Source organism: Prenolepis imparis, unplaced genomic scaffold, assembly GCF_030444845.1.
Source record: "Prenolepis imparis isolate NDT839.2.m4 unplaced genomic scaffold, iyPreImpa1.0 SCAF_2, whole genome shotgun sequence".
Taxonomy (NCBI): domain Eukaryota; kingdom Metazoa; phylum Arthropoda; class Insecta; order Hymenoptera; family Formicidae; genus Prenolepis; species Prenolepis imparis.
The window spans coordinates 16,722,462-16,742,099 of NW_028141160.1; the positions used below are offsets into that span (position 1 = coordinate 16,722,462).

General features: G+C 41.0%; 1 protein-coding gene across 14 annotated transcripts in view; it reads right to left on the minus strand.

Moving 5' to 3' along the window:
- The window catches only part of Bru3 (CUGBP Elav-like family member bruno 3), a 578,576-nt gene that overhangs the window by 297,481 nt on the left and 261,457 nt on the right, over positions 1-19,638 (minus strand). For 11 of the 14 annotated variants that reach the window (XM_083058812.1, XM_083058818.1, XM_083058826.1 and 8 more), the window contains one exon: positions 18,950-18,992. The exons of the other annotated variants lie outside the window; for them this stretch is intronic. In XM_083058812.1, the coding sequence (XP_082914938.1) occupies positions 18,950-18,992 (43 nt within the window). The remainder of the gene's footprint in view (positions 1-18,949; positions 18,993-19,638) is intronic. 14 annotated transcript variants of the gene reach the window in all.

The following is a 19,638-nucleotide window of genomic DNA, read 5'->3' on the forward strand; positions in this document are numbered from 1 at the left end:
GTGGGCAGTAAACCACGATTTGTGTTGGTATATATCGCAACAGTATATACATATATACCAGCATCTCCGGAAATCCAATGTTTCCGTTTGATGCGCGCGTAAGGAGTAAATTTCACTAAATTTTCCGGTTTTTCTCACTGCCGCGCCGAGGGAAGAGATTTTACGGCCCTCTTCGCCTCCCATTGTTTTCCGCCGCTATCCTCCCGGTCGCCACCCTTACGATTCACCCACGCTTCTCACCATGCTTCTCTCCAATGCCCCCTCTAGCTTTTAGAACAAATACTTAATCCGAATAGCAGGCATTTGCCTAAGTAAGTGCCCGCTATTCAAAGCAGCCCCGTTTTTACGTACGTTGCTATATTAGACCTTTGGAATCGACCGAGTCTTTTGCGTTGCTTTTTGGCATATATCCTACTTCTACGTTTAATCGACTACATTTGGGCGGACAATTTTTCAATTTATTATTATTAATTGTTATTAAACCTAATACTATATTCGCGTGAAAAGAATATTGAAGAGCTATTAGTGAGATCAATGATATTATTATTATTATTATTATTAATGAGATTATCTGATGCATAATAAGAATATTGCTTGTATTAAAATAATCGTTAAACATATTAATAAGCATGTACTTTACAAAATTGCGCACACAGAGAAAATAAAATTAATTGCGTACAGCCGGCTGTATTAATTTTTAATTTATATTTATCTGCCACAAACAAATTATCGGTTATTCGTTTCTAAACAACGTGACATTTCATTTCTAATAAAACGTAAATAATATTACGAGCCGGCAGCAGAGTGGGTTTTAATATTAGGTGATATTTGAGATCTATCCCATGGGGTCAAGGAGGCACGCTAGTAAACGAGAGCCGTTGCCATAGCGCCATACGCGAACGCGAGCCTGAAAGCCGCTTACGCGGCCCTTCATCATTGGCGTACAATACCGTGGATCGTCATTAACTATAATCCTCCGTTTATTCGTTGCGCGAGACCGTGCATTTGTCGAATCCGGTACGAGAAATACCGCGGATCCCCTTGGGACGGAATAATTGCCAACTTGGTACGAGACCATAACGAGTCCTCGTAGGTGTTTAGCCGGCCCGCCTGGATCAGACGGTACTGGATTGCGTAGCATAGAGATTGTGAACTGGACTTTCCGCTGGGCGCACGAACCTTACACGAACATTAGCACAAGAGCATGACGCGTTATCCGCTCTCTGTGAAAACGGCGCAATTCAAACACGGAGATAATATTCAACGCTCTCCTGAAAGTCGTCCGTATGTTGTATGTAAAAGCAGATAATTTTTCTAAATACCTCTTATATCATATAGATGAATCGTTAATAAATAGTTTCGATATACATATATACTTCGCTCCTGAATAGCATTGGCGAAGGCAAGAGAGTTACATCTTTGAAAAGAAAGAGAATAAGCGAAGGAGCGACGTGAGAATTTGAACCTGATGATAAAAGTCTATTTGTTTCGAAGCACCGCGCGTTACACATCCCGCCGTGAACGAAAAATAGAGCGCTTCGATTTTCGGAAAGTTGAGGAGAATCGGGAAATGGAGCATCTCATTTAGCAAGCTGTCCAAACTATCATTTTGTCGTCGAGCTGGCGGCTTCAAGTGCGACCATTGTCTGGGAATGACGCTCGGGAATGAGCGGCGCAGCGAAGATAGACTCAGACAGGGGAGCCGCGTCATTACTAAGGTTGTTGATGCCGGCAGTTCATTTCCACCTTCGAATCTCCAGCGAACACTCTCTTCCCTCCTCGCCTCGCCTTTCCTTTCCTGTCTTCTCTCCTTCCGTATTCCTGCCAAGAGCTCAAGAACGGAAGTTGGATCCGAGAGTCGGAGACAAAGCGAGAGGAGCAAGCATCCGGGGTAATCCTGTAGGAGAATGTGACGTAGCCTAAGACTTTCCTGTCACTCCTACAATAAAGATAATTGGAATTTTCTGAAGGGAATGAAGAGTAGTCGGAGGAACAAGACTGCGCGATGATATGACGGATTGAAAGCAATCTTTCATCGACATTATCGATCGTGCTGCAACATGAAGCGGTTCTTTAATATGTATACATGACGACATAATCTTTCTATAAATCCACGATGCGCGACGTTAAGTCGCTTATATAAGGATCTAAGAAATCCAGTTATAGTAATGCTCCAGTAGGTGTATATGCTTCCTCGAAAAGTTATACTTCTTATTATTGTGAATCTCTGTACGCAATCTGGCCACGTCATAATACTGGCGTACACATATACATTCAAGTACACACGAAGTCACCTGGAAAATCCTCTTTCCGAGAATAGTCCGTGCTTGCGACGATGGTGACGTAGGTCGTCTTTGAAAACTCCAAATTTGATCCCGTCTTAAGGATGCATTTCTCTCTCTCTCTCTCTCTCTCTCTTTCTCTTTCTGCTTATATGTACATCTCTCCACACTTTATTTCTTTGCATATAAATAGAGTTTAAGAACACTTGTTTATCATCCCTTGCCAGATATTGCCGCGTATATTATCAATTTATAATATTAAGTTACAAATATTAAAACACAACAAGTAATTTCGTTTGTATTCAATGTTTTACATTAGAAACTTGTTTAAAAAAAATTGATTCGTACGCGCTCGACGAAGCTAAAGTGCGCTGAAATTAACGCGCATACGTATATTTCTGAACAATCCACTCTCCATGTTATTGCTCGCGCTATTAATCAGACTCCGTGCTTACAATTAGTGCCATAACTTCCTCCGCTTTATGCCTTACGAGCTATCGGCGAACGTAATTGAGTGCGCTTCTGCGTTAGCCACCGCCGACCTAGGCCGGTATTCTGTCGCGGCACGAAAGCTTCGATTACAAATAACCGACGGTCTTCGAACGGCAGCTAGACCTGATTCCCGAGGGCTTTTTGCTTTGTGTCCCAGTAGTAGGAAGGTCTTGTTTAACGACGCCCGACGTGCAGGTCCGCGCTCGAACGAAACCGTAATTAACCGCAGTGAATAAGCTTCCGAATTTAATTAAGGATATTGAATGGTAGCTCGGTAATAACGGGCGCCCGACTATATTGGCTGCGGTGTCACAAAGCTAGGCAGGGCACGGGCGTATCGTGCTCAAAGCTCGTCCAACGGTCGCTTTGATGTGGTCGCGGCCAGTGCGAAAACGCGAAGCACGAACAGACAGTGTACGAAGGGTAAGAGTAGGGGACAAGGCCTGCTCCGAAAGCAGGTAGGGCTTGTTGGAGACTTCCTCTGGAACTTGCCGAAGAATTGCCAACTTTGTCCGCCCCGTACATAGTCCACTCACTCGCGGCCGTTGCAGAACGTTCGGACACACATACATGCACGCACGCACGCATACGCACGCATGCACACACACGATATGCCCTTACACTATTGGTATCCTTCAATTATCAGTGAACCTGCCGACCGGTTCCATCACGTTAAATGGACTAGATACTTTAGACAGTGCATAAAGAATAGTAATATTCATCCTCGTCAATGTTTCGTTACTTCAACTATGTTATGATTAACATCGTAGTGTATAAATAACGTCTTGATGTGGAAATAATTTATTACTACATAACCATGATGCGGTACGCGGTGCATAAATCAAAACATTGGCGACAGGTGATATAACTTTTTTATACCTCGCGATGTTAAATTATTGCCGTATTTTTGTCCAATGACGTGTAAAGTTATATTTCACTCGCTAAGGTGACGTGCACGCGAGAGATTAATATCACGTCCGACCGAATGCAATTTACTCCGCGGATATTGTAAAGTTATTCGTGGTCTTTTTTGTCGTACAACAATGCATGCACGAGTATCATTGAATCCATTAAACTCCGTGGAAAAATTCACATTCGTTGTTGTATTCCGTTACTTTGTGAAATATTCACAATGTCTCGGGTAATACGATTTGCATAATACCATTAACCTTCGCCTTCCCCCGCACGCCGATTATACCCTATTCATTCTACGTCGCGTAATTCCTCTTCGCATGTTACGTATTATGCGACCGCACGACGTCATTATAATACTTCAATGGCATAATCCTCCATTGTGAATGTCCGCGCTCGAGCCCGGTTGCATTTCCACCAAGCGTACGACCCAGCTGACATTATTCACGTTTCACGTTTGATGCGTTCTCAACCAGGTGATCGTCGCGAACGTAGTTCTCTTCACTATTCCGTGGCAAGAGAATTGGGGAAACTCTTGCGCGCGGAGCACCCTTCCTCAGGTATGGGTAAAGAAATTTTGCATTGGATTCAGCGACACTACATTGTTTACGACGGTGGCGCATACATACATATGCCCCGAAATATAAGCTTTTGGACTGTCTCCGGAAATCCGTATGCATCTTTGAAACATGCAGCTGGCTACCATCGTCCGGAAAATTTCAGTTTTTCATTCTCACCTGTGTTCGTGCAATGATTCCTTTCCTGGAAAGAAGTATTTCGACCGCGAAACGCCGAGCGTGATCTATTCAAAGACGAAAAATATCTTCCCCATGAAATGGAGCGAGATGGCGGAGAATTTTTTGGTGAATAATTTGATTGATCCAAGACGCGCAGTCGTCGTTCGTGGCTCGACGACGGAATTGCTGCCCGTGTGGATTTCGCAGAATAGAAGAAACTCGCCCGCGGAGAGATGTATGGGAACAATTTCCGGGTAAAGCGGATTCATCAATGCTGGAGGACTGGATTTAAAATTCCCCTCGCATCACGGAAAGACGGGTGGTGGAGGCAAGTAGGGGTAGAGGTTGAGGTAAAGCGTGGAAGGAGGAGGGGGATGCATCTTACAACCCCCGCAGACTGAAGCTGTCCGTAAAGAGTATAAATGGCACGTAAGACGTCGTTTCCTTTTTCGTTGACGACGATGACGATCTAATACTGATGGCAAGATACGCGCAGCTGAAAATTAATTTATCGGAATCGTAATGGAAAATGCTGGACTTCGTTACGAACACCAGCAAAAAATTAGATGAGACGAAATGACGGAAAAAACCCGTTTTTATTTTCTAGAAATATATTTGCGTTAGCCACATGCAGTATGTTTACGCGTTTATATAAAGACTCTCTGAAAGCATTGAGTTTGAAGATCGATACCACTAGTTGAATAAATATATTATAATTGATATCATTAATACAAAATATATAAAATGTATGATTAAATTTTTAATATCGCACAAACACAAACCTATACATGTGAAATATAATCAAATAAATCAAATTATCGTGAATTAATTTCTGCGTATATTTAGAAAGCAATTAAATTAATTCTACCTCGAACACGTATTACAAATATCTGAATGTGTCGTGGTTGTATAATTGCTGCGGAAATATTTCCGTAGCGTCAAACGCAATAAAAGTGGCTAGCTATATTCGCAGTTCGCAGTTATCGACAAAAGACAACGAAGTACTCGTAATTGAGAATGAAGAAGACACGCGAGGATAAAATTATGAGGCACATGGCAGATCCGTACAAAGCGGCATAAGAGGACGAGCGAAGGACAAAGGGACGTGCGGAAGAGTAGAGACTGCTGGAGCTGACACAATCCCGCCTCTTTAGCAAAGGATGTGAGACAATGCGCAACGACTATGAGGGGGGAATACAATTCCAAAGAACCCCGTTTATTGTATAAGGGGCAACCCTTTCCTTTGTCCTTCAAGCTACAAAGACATGGCATCTACGTTCAAGATGTGTTGGAAGCTCGCGAGATACAAACTAAATTATTCAATACACTTTATAATGAGATAAAATATGCGCGACACCGATTTTATCGAATTTTATCAGAATGTTATGTTTTTTTTTATTTCGTCGCTGTAATAATTTATATTCCTTCGTGTTATTTTTGATGACTACTATTGGATTGGTAATAGCGTGCGCGGATCGACCCCCAATTAATTGCTGAGGGCGATAAATTCGAGAGAGAAAAGGGGTTAAGATAATAGCGAAAAGATAGCGCACACGCACACAGCCGCACGCATACACATACAAACTCGTCGCTAATTTGCGCCATAGCCACCGCTCTCCCTTCGGTGAAGGTGGATAGTGAGGAATCCACTGATTAAAAGGTTATTTATTGCATCGAATTCTTAATTTTCCGGAGGGTCGGGTATAATTAAAGGCCGTTTCTGCGTCTACTATAAACGCGAATGATAAAATTAAGTAGCGTCCGGAAGGCTTCCTGAAACGCCACGGAATAATCGAATAGAGCAAAATTATAATCGTTAAAGTGTCATACATTAACATTAAATAACGAATACGATATTTCGACGCGATCGTGACACACATTTCTTAAGGCTTATTCCTGAGTACATTGTATTCCTAAATGAAGTAGAGAGACGCCGCGTTTTTCCGCGAAAACCACCGAGTAACGCAAATTCGGAGCCTAGAATTTTAACGCAGCGACAACGTTTAACCGGTATTTTACAGCACCCCGAGGCGAAGCTTTGCCAGCCTCTGCGCCACGAAAGGTTACCGACGAGGGAAACTCCGCGTAAACAACTCCTTCGCAAACTTCTCTCCTTGCGAGTGTCCCCAGCTAGAATTTCGAATTTCCAGGTTCTATCTCACGCCCCGCTTGCTACGACACACCAGCACTGGCATCAACTTCTATCTTCTCGTCTACATCTTGTATGTTGACGGATCTTGTTCACTAGATTAAGATCTCGAATACGTTTTGCGTATACAATGTTTATATTTTTTTTTGTTCTTTTTTTTATAAAAAAAACCAATTGGCATTTGTTCAACAGGTAAAAAGCTTAAACTAATAAGATTCTTGAATACGAAAGGAAGAGTTAATCGCGATAAAGTAACACTGATGCGCTACGCAGCTTCATCTATTATAATATTTTTATATATCTTGCGCAAATTCTTTGTGTAGAAAAACGTTCGCAGTTACGAATAATTTGCGTGATCCTTCGCGCGATAAAATATTCATTTCGCTCGGCTGGGATTGTGTAACACGCAATTGCAAATTACAACAAATTTCGCATCGAAGCTGCGCGGAATTCCCCGATACGATTGTACGAATAATTCGACGTTAATGTAGGATAAATCCTAATTGCGGACGAAAAAGACCGTGGGATGGAGGAGGAGGCGTCTGCCGAGGAAAATCGCGACATACAATTAAAGGGAGTAATGAAGCACGGCGGTGTGGCGCGCGCTCATTGATTCGCAGAATTACACGAATACCTTTGTCAATTACGCGGCGCCGCGGGAGTCGACTAAAAAAAGTCGGAAAAAAAAGAGAAAGATCGGAAGAAGCGGAAATATGACGCGGCACAAATCATGCCGATCAATCGGAGAGGATGAGAGAAGAACGTGAACGCGCATCAGTCGCGTCCACGACTGCACGACTGGTTTTGCGGTCGGACGTCGGTCGTTTTTTCGGAGATACGCGGAAAATACCTCAATCGGCGGACCACGGACACGCACATACATCACCCGTCACGTCGACACATATATATATGTGCTTTGCTGATCCGTTTATGGGCGCGTATATATACAGACGAGAGTGAGAGAGACAGATGTGCGTATATGTGCGATGCCATAGCACGCATGTGCCGTGCAAACCGGCTTTGATTTTCCATGTTTGTGCAATTACGCGCGACCCGTTTCGGGGCCGGGCGCTCATCGAATTAAGGTGCATTATGATAATCACATTCGATACTGCGCGATGCCGGACACATTCCGTATTAATTAATCGTCACTGCTGTTTTTCCCCTGGACCCTTTTAACAGACGATTTTCGGCGAGCGCAAACGTATTGATCGCTCGGCTCGGACCGGCTGTAATGTAACATTCGCGATATATACAGCGCGTATCTACTTTTCGCCAAATGCGACGTAATTAAATTTCTCCCGTGATTGACTCCCGTGTGTATCAACGGCGAGATTTTTGCGTCGCGCATACATGTGTAGTATATAATACATACATATACATGTCGCGCAGTAGAGAGAGAGATACGCGAGAGATTAACAGTTATCATTCAGCGTCGTCCTCGATTTTTCCGGACAAGCAACTTTTCGCAAAGAAATCTTTTTCTCTCTCTGTCTTTCTCTCTGTTGGATTTTAAATCGAACTATCCTTCAAACTACGGGCAGATACTTTCGAAGGGGGAGGATAAGGGAGAGATGCCACAGTTCCGTACATACGAGGACACGTTCGCTTATCTCATCCGGTTCTATTCGATTCGTGTGGCGCACGCTATCGCTACACATGGAAGCGATTCTAATACACAGCGTCGCGACGTCCTGGCGCGATCCCGGTTACGCCCGCCAACACGACACACGCCAGTGAATTTCTATCGAAACACTTTTCGCCGTGAAATGGGCGAATTTCCATTTCGCGGCGAAACGACGCGGCGCATCTACATGATATTATGTGCGCCGGCGAAACAAAGCGCCTAGGACGAACCCAGAAGTTTTCTCTTCCGTGGGCCCCCATGGATGAGCGGGTCCGTTCGGGAAGTTTGGTCGGATCTCTCGTCGTCGTCGGCTTTTATAACTCCCCCTCCCCTCTCCTCTCTTCTCCTCTTACCCGGCCCGCTAATCTAAATTAAATGAGGGGATGCTAATGATCCGTTACTCCGAAAGGATACGCCGCTTCTCCGACAGCCACTACCCTTTAATCGATTCAATGGGTCGAGGTAGTGGAGTAAAAGAAGGAGAGTCACTTGCGCGCTTCGCTAAGATTCAGTGGCAGCTTTACGTAAAAACGTGTAGAGCATTTAGAGAAGTCTTTTAATTCGACTATCATCCTCGCGCATTCGACCATTATGATCTCGTCGATTCAAATTGTTATAGCATGAAAGAGTAAGAAAAAGAGATAGCTATATACCTGGATTGGCGAATAGTCAGTCGATACGCGTTTAGCAAAGGCTTAGGATCGTTCTTTTATTCCTGCTTTTGTCAGACTGTGCCATCTCCGCCAGCCAGAACGACTTTGAATATATTACGCCGCGGTATATAACGCGAATCACATCGACGCACAACTCGCGTATCGCGCAACGTCCAAACAGGCATCCCACGTCGTGCTACACTCGATATACTCACGACGATATTGGGAATATCTCGATATGGGTATCGATATTACACTTTATATGTATCTTTCCCCCTGAAGGAAAGACGCGGCAGGGAAAGGAGACGAAGAACGCGAGAGAGGGAAGTTCGGTATGCGCGCCTCGTTATGTTTGTCTGGAGGTAGTGAGCCATGAGTAACGCGGGGAGAGAGAAAAACGGAACAAACTGCATCGAGGAAGAGGTAAACGGGAAACGCACGAACGTGAGAGATAGCGCGGAGAGGGTAGTTTTAAATGAGTAGTATTAAAACTGATCGCGCGCCGTTCGTTCCAGAAAGTCGACGCGCTTTCATCGCACACTTTCTCTCTTTCTCTCGCGCTGGGGAGTAATTAATTGATGTTAATGCGCGTCCGCGATCCGTTCGTCGCCATTCTGTTCACACACAGGAGAGCCCACCGGTTAATCGAAGGGGGTGGGAAAAGGGCGAGCGAAACGAAATGGACTGGGGCACGTTCAGTCATGCGTGACTTCACATATAAGCGAAAGAAAGCTACGCGATGAAATGCGACGAAGCAGTCACGTTGATATGCAGCATCACGCATGATTATTTGCTTTTTCTTTATAACCCCGCCGATTCTACCGATGTTGGCCGTGTTTACGGTGGGTCGTTCGTGGGTTTTGGTTGCGGCAAAAACGCTTTTCCTTTCTTTTTTTTTTTTGGCGCAACATATACTCGAACTCCGATATATCGAAGAGTGACTTGCCACACGCTTTCGATGCCGATTTAAGCTCCGGTCGCTGTAGCACGCCGATAACACGCGTGCGTTACGCGGGAAAAAAAGAAGAAGATTCCGGCTGCCAGCGCTGTCCATTTTAATTGGCTTCGGTGAGCCATGGTAGGGCCTCTATTCACCGGATCAGTGATATGCAAATGCGATTTAATGACGCGATATCCTATGCGTGCCGACGCCCGTTGATGAGGCCGATGCGACGTGCAAGCTATACACCGTCGACTCTACATCGATTTTATTATAACGCCGTAGTGTTGTGTCCTAAAAACTCTAAACTAAATTAAAAGTTTTGCAAAACTTACTTTATTAAGTTACGTGCCTGATTATATTATTACTTTATGTTAATTTTTACAAGATAATAGATACAGATAATGTTATTAGTACTCTGTCTGTTATAAGGGGCACATTTCGACTAATAAGTATTTAAAACGCCGCGCCAGATTTTCGACGGAGTCTAGATAAACATTTTGCAATTCAAAAAGTAGAATGAATTAAATTCGATTTAAAAGATTCGAAAAAGCGCGATATTCGTAGTACACAACTAATTTTGTCCCCGATACAGAAATTTTCGATATACGATAGATCAACCATGATTGCGCAAAGTGTTCACCAAACTCTCGCGGTGGGCAGAAGGAAGCTCTCATTGTAGAATCTGTAGTAATAAATGTCCAACGTCATTCTTGTACTACTTCGATCTGGGGCTGTTGTCTGTCTCTCTCTCTTTCTCTCTCTCCCCTCTCTCTCACTCTATCTTTCTCTTTCCCCCCTGTTCATCCTCCTTCTCATTTTCTCTTCATCCAACCCCCGTGCCGTCTGTCTCTTTTCCCCTAATTATCCCTTATCTATATCTCGGTCCATTTGGTTCGCAATGACGTTATCTCGCCTGCTCGGACTGAGTAGAGACGCCTCCTAATCTTATTACTCAAAGTGTCGGCCGGGGAATGAAGGAGGTTGCAATGGCAGTTTCCCTTCATACTGCGCGTATACCTTTCGGTCTACCTCTCTCGGTAACCTCCTTCATGTCTCTCGCTCTCTCCTGTCATCTCTCTTCCTTCTATTCTCACTTCCGTTCGCCATCTTCTTTTCTCTCTCTCTCTCTTTGCTCCTCTGTCTTCTTTCTCCCACCAAAGCAAGCACTGACATTGAGGGATTAAACCATTGGCAATCCGACTCTAATTACGAGTAACGGATTAGTACGTGTGCACCGGCAAAGTGCCGGGCAAACGAGGAAACTTTTGCGGACGACTACATATGTATAGGAGGCTGCAAACATTCGTTCCCCGTGCCATGTACCGCTTTGAGAGTTCATAAGGTTCGCCGGCACTTGATCCTGCATCCATTATTCGGAGTTCTCCCGTAATCGTCCATTATCGAGTATCACCCGAGCGTGTTGCCGTTAACGTAAAAATACGAATAATGCAATATACGTATTTCCTTAGAGAAAGATAAAAAAAAACACTAAACTTTTATCCATCCAAATATTAAAGTATTAAGTATTAAATATATATTTATAAAAAAATAAAAAAATAAAACTGCTTGTACAGTTTATATATTAATTTAACATATTCACCATCAAGCGTATTCAAGCTGACCTTCTCTTCACGCTTCAATCGGATTATTTTATATTAATAAGATTACCGGAATGTGCAAATGTAATGATTAAAAAAATATTTAATATATAAAATTTAATATATAAAAGCATTATTATTTTAATTAATTTTAATAAATAAAATTATTAATTTGTTTATTAATGTATACTTTGTTTGTGTTACGCTTTTCTCTATTATTATTAAACATAATTATATTTTTGCAAATGTATACATTAGCACATCACCGTATGACGGTGAATCTGTTAAACAGCATGCGAAGTATATTGTATATCGGCCGTGAAGAATAATAATATTAAAAAATAAATATTCATCGACTGCGCGCTTTAATAATATAGTTGTGTATGAATGAATCCACATGCAAATGTAGACAGATAAAAAGAAGTGCAAATACACGGATCATTGCCGTATTCGGAGAATGTTGTTTCGAAGAACAGAGGCAAATTCCTGGTGATTGCAGCCGTCCGGAATGGAACGGTTACTACGCCATTGTTCGGATACACCGGCGGGCCCGCGCTACTTTTCACTACTTGCGACAACGAAGCCGAACATTTTTGAGTAATGGTCCGTGAGCGAGAGTATTTGCCGCCATTATCGTAACGCCGGGACACATTGGCGTACAATTTCGCCCTGTGACTCCCCGTGTCTATACGCGAATTCTTACGATACCTCTCCCCCTTCTCCCCCTTTCATCTCCCCTTTCGAGATCCTTGATCGCCTGTCCAGTCGCTTGGAATCGTTCCACCGTATCGAAGATAAGGATCCTCGAACGAGCGATCCCGAGTCGTTTCGACTCTTAAAATCTCGACCTTCGAGTGAATCGACGACGGAGAGTCTCATACGCTATCATTCCAAGTGCCCGCGACACTTTCTTACGTCCCTCCGGCAGAGAATCCCCGGGCAGGCCGCCATGAAACTTTACGACCTAAAAGTATACGACTAAACGGAAAACCTCGTGTACGAAATTTCGCATTAAACTCATCTCCGCGCGTTCTATGTTGTAATGCTTCCAGGGAAACTCTCCGATGCGATCAATGTTTATTGTCAATATACTCCGATACTGAACGTTTATTGAATTATTGAATATTTTATGACAAACATCGGCAGAAAATATGCGATTTGTGCGATTTTTCCTTGGATTTTTCGTAGATTTCTGAGATCGCGCCAAAATGTCATCTTTATTTCACACATGCTGACGCGCGAACATCATATACGCCACCGTATATTAATTTCTTTTTTTTTTTTTTTTATTTTAAGCTTCCGAATTTCATAAATGTAAAATGTTAAGCCCGACTTCTCGTTTGCACGGGAAAAAGAGACTAAACTGCAGAGCTGCATGGAGTCAGAATTTTTCGAGAACGTGCGTTTTGGCCGAAAATAAATTGTGCCATAAAATCATTTCAGCGTAGACATTACGGCATGAAGTAAACTCGTTCCGCATGATGTATGGTCGACGTAACGACTTCGAGCGAGAATTGCGAGCAAGGGTTTATCGTGCAGGTTTGCGGCCGGATAGCCGCCATTAACCCTTGCGCTATCCTGCCGTGCGCGACTACCGAAAAAAGATGTGGCACTTTAACGAACGCTATTTCGATATATGAAACATTTGAAATAACAATTTGTCATTTTTCTGTCTCGTGTGCGGAGGTGCGTGCGCTCTAATGTGTTTTAAAATTAATCAAACTAAAAACTATTATTAAATAATCCCTCCGTAATTAATAATCTTTGACCGATGACAAAATATTGTTTTGTCATCCACGATGAGAAAACTCATGGCTCGACATAGCTCGACATGTTATTCATTATCCGTGCGAAGATGCATATCCATTACAGAAGATAACATGATGGATGGACGTGCATGTAACCAGCCACCGGTGAGAGAAAACGAGATTTCGGAAAGAATGATCCATCATTTACGAACGCCTCCGATTCGCATTCGCATATTATCGCGTCAACTATCTCGATATGTCGCGCTTGAAAACCGCGTAATCACGTGAAATTTCAGTTCATATCCACGTAGATCATACAAAATGTCACCGATCGCATTTCCGACATTACGGACTTATATGGATAGATATAAATGCCAGGAGACACGAGTGTCGATCAGTACCAGATTTGAGCACCCGCTTGTCTGACCGCTCGATCGCGCCTCAAAGAGATTGAGTTTTTTCGTGAGCTGTGAATGACGGGTCATTTTCACTGCTGAATAATATTCTTTCTCTCTCCCTTTCTCGGCGAGATTATCCGCTGTTTCTCCTCCCTATATATATAAGGCCAATGCGAAATGCCAGAATTCAACCTTACCTAAGCTCTCTAACAGCCCTCGCGATCTTGCGAGGGGTGCGATTCACCACCACCGAGGGTGATTTCACGGATTGACGCGCGGGTCTAATCGCTTAGAGTTTAAGAAAGGCAATTCCGGCGCGCACTACTAGCGATGAGCCTCGGAATTGGTGTACGGATCGAAGGTTTATATGTGAAACAGATGAAGCGAAAAAGACTGTTCGCGAAACGAGATGCGGCGACGGGAAGTACAGTCGTATAAGTTGTCGAAGCAATCGGGCGATATACGATTGATCTGCGGAAAATGGAAGCCGCGCACTCTGTTGGAGAAAGATATATTTTCTCATCAAAGGGAAGTCGTTTTACATGTAAAAATAAGAATCCGCAAAACTACACCGTTCACGTATTTGCGTCAATGTATCGATGCGAATATATTGAGAGTCCCTTAATTTGTTTTACTTCAACAAGTAAAATATCCATTATCAAAATTCTATTGCAAAATATTCATCGCGTTGCATCACGGCTCGCGTTTGTCCATTCTGTTGCAAGGAAGTGGAAAGAATAATAAACTCGTGAAAAATTCATAAATAGGTCTGCTGTAAAGTTAGGAGTGGTCGGCAGCGAATGCGAGACGTCGCATAATATTTAGACAGCATTTTTACGCAAAGTATTAACGTCATATATTTAAAAACATGCATCGCGCATTTGCGTCGACCGTTTTACATATATTTCGCAAGACGGGGGTTTGCGTTTGTCGAATCTCTATTGGAAGCGGTACCGAGGCGGTATCTTTCAATTAATGTTTGTTCAGCATCCAATATTTAATATGGAAATTCTTCGATACTTTGCCGAGTAGTACGAAAGTACGCTCTAGGTCGACTAAAATTTCTGGACTCTCATAGAACGCCTGCTGAAAGCTACCGTTATCGATTTTATCTATTGGGTATTTCTCGACAGGTACTCAACCCCCTCGGTATACCCCCTCCGGCCTCTTATGCCACCGTCTGCTCTCCTTTTCAACCTAGGTCCCATCCTCTAAGCCGCATTGTTGTTTCGGAACAGCGGCACGGTATTTGCTCTCCATTTTCCGTCGTATTTACATTTAATTTATACTCAACTGCGTTCTTTCCTTGTTATTTCAACATAGTGGAAAACACTTAGATTATCTATATGAAAGAAGTATTCACGAAAATGCATTCCCCAATTCGATTCGGGAAATATTTAGATTAAAACCGCAAAGTAAATTTATCTCACTTCTATATATCATTTACGAGACGGTCCTGTCGCCGTCATTACGGGAATGTTTCCGCTGCCAAGTGTTCGTTGTGTCGTTGACTAACCGTCATCGTGCGCCAGATATTCTATCCCGGCGGATGATAGAGTTCCGGGATGGCAGGGATTAGATTTTTCACTTTTTATCAAGCCGCCGTTCGCGGATCGATACGCACTTTAATGAACTCAAAGTGTAACCTCTCCGCGCGGAGGTCTGCGGAGCAGCTCCGGTGCGCCACTCTCGGTTGGTTTTAGAGCCGGTAGTGGTAGTTCCCGTCAAACTGCTTCTACGGCTAATATTTACATTTATTAACTCTCTCGTCGTAAATGAAATTTTCAGATAACTTTTAGGATATAGCCTGAGGGTTATAATGCTATCCAACCGTCCGCCCATGGTCGTTCCGACGTGCTCAACAGCGGGGTTTGCGCGTTCACTGTCTCTCACCTCTCCTGTCCCTTTTTCTGTTGCTCTCGTTGCATTGTCAGAAGCAGATTAGCCAATAACTACTCCCGGGATAAACCTCCCTCCGATTGAGAGATGCGCAATTTTTTCCTCTCTACCCGTTTCCGCTTCTTTTCGTCCTCTTTTGCGTGTCCTCCTGAGATCTTTGAGGATAAAATCCATCGATTTAGACTGACGCACCGTTGACAGAATACGCCGGGCGAGACAATTCGTCGACAACGTGTCTTTGTAATATGAACAAACGAATGTTGCCAAAAAAGCATAATTGTAAATTGCAAAGAAAGCATTTTTACAAAATATACATGTATCGCGATGGTTATCGAAAAATATATCGGAAAGTGTAAGGCTACAAAGGCTACGGTTCATTCACAGGCATAATCGTTACGGAATGTAGAACGCCTGGGAAAATCCACGAATGGGAAAATGACTGTTAATTGTTTCGTTACATAACTGTTGCATATTACATAACGTTTACGTATAAGCCCGTGGCTATGCGCCACGTCAAAGCCACGATACGCATTGTTCTCATATGCATCGTTTTAGACAAGCTGCCCTGAAATGTTGCCAAAATTTCACGTCCTGTCATACTTTTCATACGACTCTAACGAGTGTGGAAATTTGTGTCGACGTGCTATTCATGCGACGTGCACAAATTTCGAGTTCGGGATTGAAAATTTTGCTACGTGCCTCCTTTGACTTCGTCAAAAATTGTGTATACGCCTGAAAAGTTGAAATCGAATAAACGTAAGCACGTTGATTGGTCTAACAAACTCGTTAACGAGGAAAACATTCCTGTCGGTACTCGCGTTTTGATACTCTTGATTACTCGGGAAAGCGGATTCTTTTTACTTTTCTGACTGGATGGTTTTGCGCCTGCGGGTCATCGAGCTGGATAATGAAACATGCAAATGGAAATGAGGCAGTGCTGTGTCAGATAATATTATGACTGTCCACAAGAGGAAGAGCGAACGCTCGGTCATTTCAGCGTACAGACTTTCAACGATGCTTTTACCATCAGCGTTGAAATTCTCACACTGTACTTTATTATTGCAGCTTTCGAGGCGGATCTTAACATCCAAGCCCGTCATTCGTGAAAAATAATACTTGATCGTTATAATCGGCAATTTGTAGGAAAAACGGACGCAATTTTGTTTTCAGTAAAGCGAAACAGAACAGAGTTTAGCAGTCAGGTTTAACGCCTTGCTTTGGACATTCGATTAATGTCTGTCATTGTATCGAAATTTATTTGCTATCGCTCGTCTCAAAAACCTATTTTCTATTGCTGTTATTTTCAACGACAAAATGGGCGTTACTTCTTTCTAGATTAATACTAATATCGAGATTTTATTATTACCATTCGCAAGGAATAAAATATTTCGACTTTGTTAAAAATAAATTAAATAAAAGAAATGAAATAAAAAATACACATATGCATTAGATGAATAATCAATATCAACCGCAAAAAATAATTTAAGCTTTTGAAAGATTTAAAATCTGAAATCACGCATTCGCGAATGGTGAAATCTGAGCCATTATGCCATTTCCATATATTGCCCTGCAGGATTTGTACAACTTACCGGTGCATTCGGAGCAAGAGCAAATTCGCAAGATCTTCACCGGAAAAACGGGCGCGGATATTCTACGGCATGTGATGTGTATGTGAGGCAACAAGCCGCGACAGGGCGCATCTAGAAGCATTCGCCGCAAACTATTTTGCAAGGGGGTAATAGAGAAGGATTCAATATTTCCTTGCAGGCATCGCGAGATGGTATCGCCATGGTTACGGCTTCAGTCATGCGGATTGCTTTCCTCCTTCTTTATGTTTTCGTTGTTTGACGTCGTTTCCCTTGGCGGGCTTCTCATTCAATCCTCGAGCTTGCTCGCGCAATACTGTTCGCAATGCGTATCATTTTACAAATTTTCTCTTTATTCCGGATACCGTTGTTGAGCGCGCGCCGTCGCGCGCAACATTCCGTTCACGTAAAACATAAAACTCAACGCTTCACTTGCGGGAGCGTAAGAACAGATTGATACGAAAGTAGTACACGTCCGAAAATTCATGCAGAAAGGCGACGCGCGGTATAGTTTGTAAACTGAGTTTGGCGCAGCTCGCTCGATGCGGACACACGCGGAATATTTGCATGCGTACTGATATATATAATATATATATGTATATAGCGTTTTAGGGAAACTCAAATGTTGTAAACAGTTTACATGAATTGTGTCATGCGATACAATTATAATGGATAACTTGCCATCGGATACCATGTTCTCCCAATGCATTATACAGCAATATCGTTACGTAAATGCAATGTAATTCAGCTTCTCGTATGCCTAATATTATTATTACTAATTATGAAATCTATTATGAAAATATTGTTGTAGTTGGAAACGTTCTTGAAGCGGAAATTTAAAATTCGCTAACACACGTCCAGTATAGATCTGCAGAATTTTTAATTTTGTATACACATGCAGGAGTGAGAATTATTATGGACTAAACAAAGTCTTTCTGAGCTTTGACAGTTGGCAAGTCTTTTTTTTTTATCATGACTCTTAGAGAGTACTCCAATATACTTGCATTTCTAGCACAAAATGAATGAGCGCTAGAAATTTTATAGTTACATGCGCACATATGAGCAAACATTTTTAATATTTTATATACTTGATTTTGAATTTTATATACTTGACGTATAAATTTTATCTTTTTTAAGAAAAAACAGTTACTTAATTGATTGTTTTATCAAAAATATTAACATTTAACCATTTTTAAATATATTTTTTTCTGAACTGCACTGATTAATTTTCCTAGAAAATGTATTAAGAAAATGATTAAATGTCAACATTTTCATTAAATTAAATTGAAAATTTTACACTATAAAATTACGAGACAAAATTATTTTTAACATGATTAATTAGAAACTTTTTAAATTTATTATACACACACACACACATAATATCTAAAATAATAATCTTTCTCATCCATGAGTTATAAACATATCAAGAAATTCAGATAAAAGCTCTATATGACAATATTTTATTTATATATAATTTTTATAAATTTTTTGTTTTGTTTATCTTATTTTCTTAATATTTATTTAAGTAATAAATTAGACAGTTTAATTAATTACAATGTACTAGATATTAAATCTGTTGAAATAATATCATCAAATTTTCATAATCATTTCAATACATTATATTTTTATGATGTTTTAATTGTATTTATAAAAAATCTTGCCTGTGTATGAATTTCGTATAAGCGTATACTACGTATATGTAACAAACTAATATATAAGTCCACAAATATTACACATATTTTAGGGTTAAATATTTATAATGATTCGTAATTTATAAAAAATCTATTCCATCTCGTTCATTTCAGTGCAACAGAGATTTATAAAATATTACATTTATTTATATAATATTTTTATCATTCTTAATTTAAATTTTTATAAATCCATTATCATTACTTTGAAATTATAAATTCAAAAATTTCACTTACCGATATGATGCGCAGCGGCAGAGTTGTAGCATACAACGTTGATCTGTAAAATACAAATATATCCAAATTATAAAGCAGTGTTCAGAACAATGATTATTATTTCAAAAAATTATTATGCCCAATTAAATATTGAATATTTCTCTAAACAGATATTTGATAACAAAAATACATGAATTTCGCCAAAATTTTGTTTTAAATACAAGTTTTTATAAAACATGATAATTAAAGCTCTAATTTTCATATAAATAATTTAAATAATTATAAATCTTAAACAGTGCTGAAATATTTTATACGCATTTATAATGGAAAAAATAAATTATTACAAATATTTTAAATATTTTAAAATAAAATTAAAAATATTTTATATGTAATTCTATTACACAATTATCTTATACATAATTATGTAAAATGGATCACTATTGCGGAGATAAACGAGCAATTAATCTGAAAACACTAACAATAGTAAATTAAAAAATTATAAATTGCTTACCTCACGATTGCTCAGCCATCGTTCGATGCATCCCTGGGTTTTTTCTCCTCTTTCTTTCTCTGTTAATCCTTTACTCTTTTTCATGGTACTTATACGATTCACACTGACATTTACATTAATACGCATTTGTGAAAACGTATTACGATCGCATTAATTGATAAAATTAACGATGATTGCGGCACTTTATACTTTTACGTTA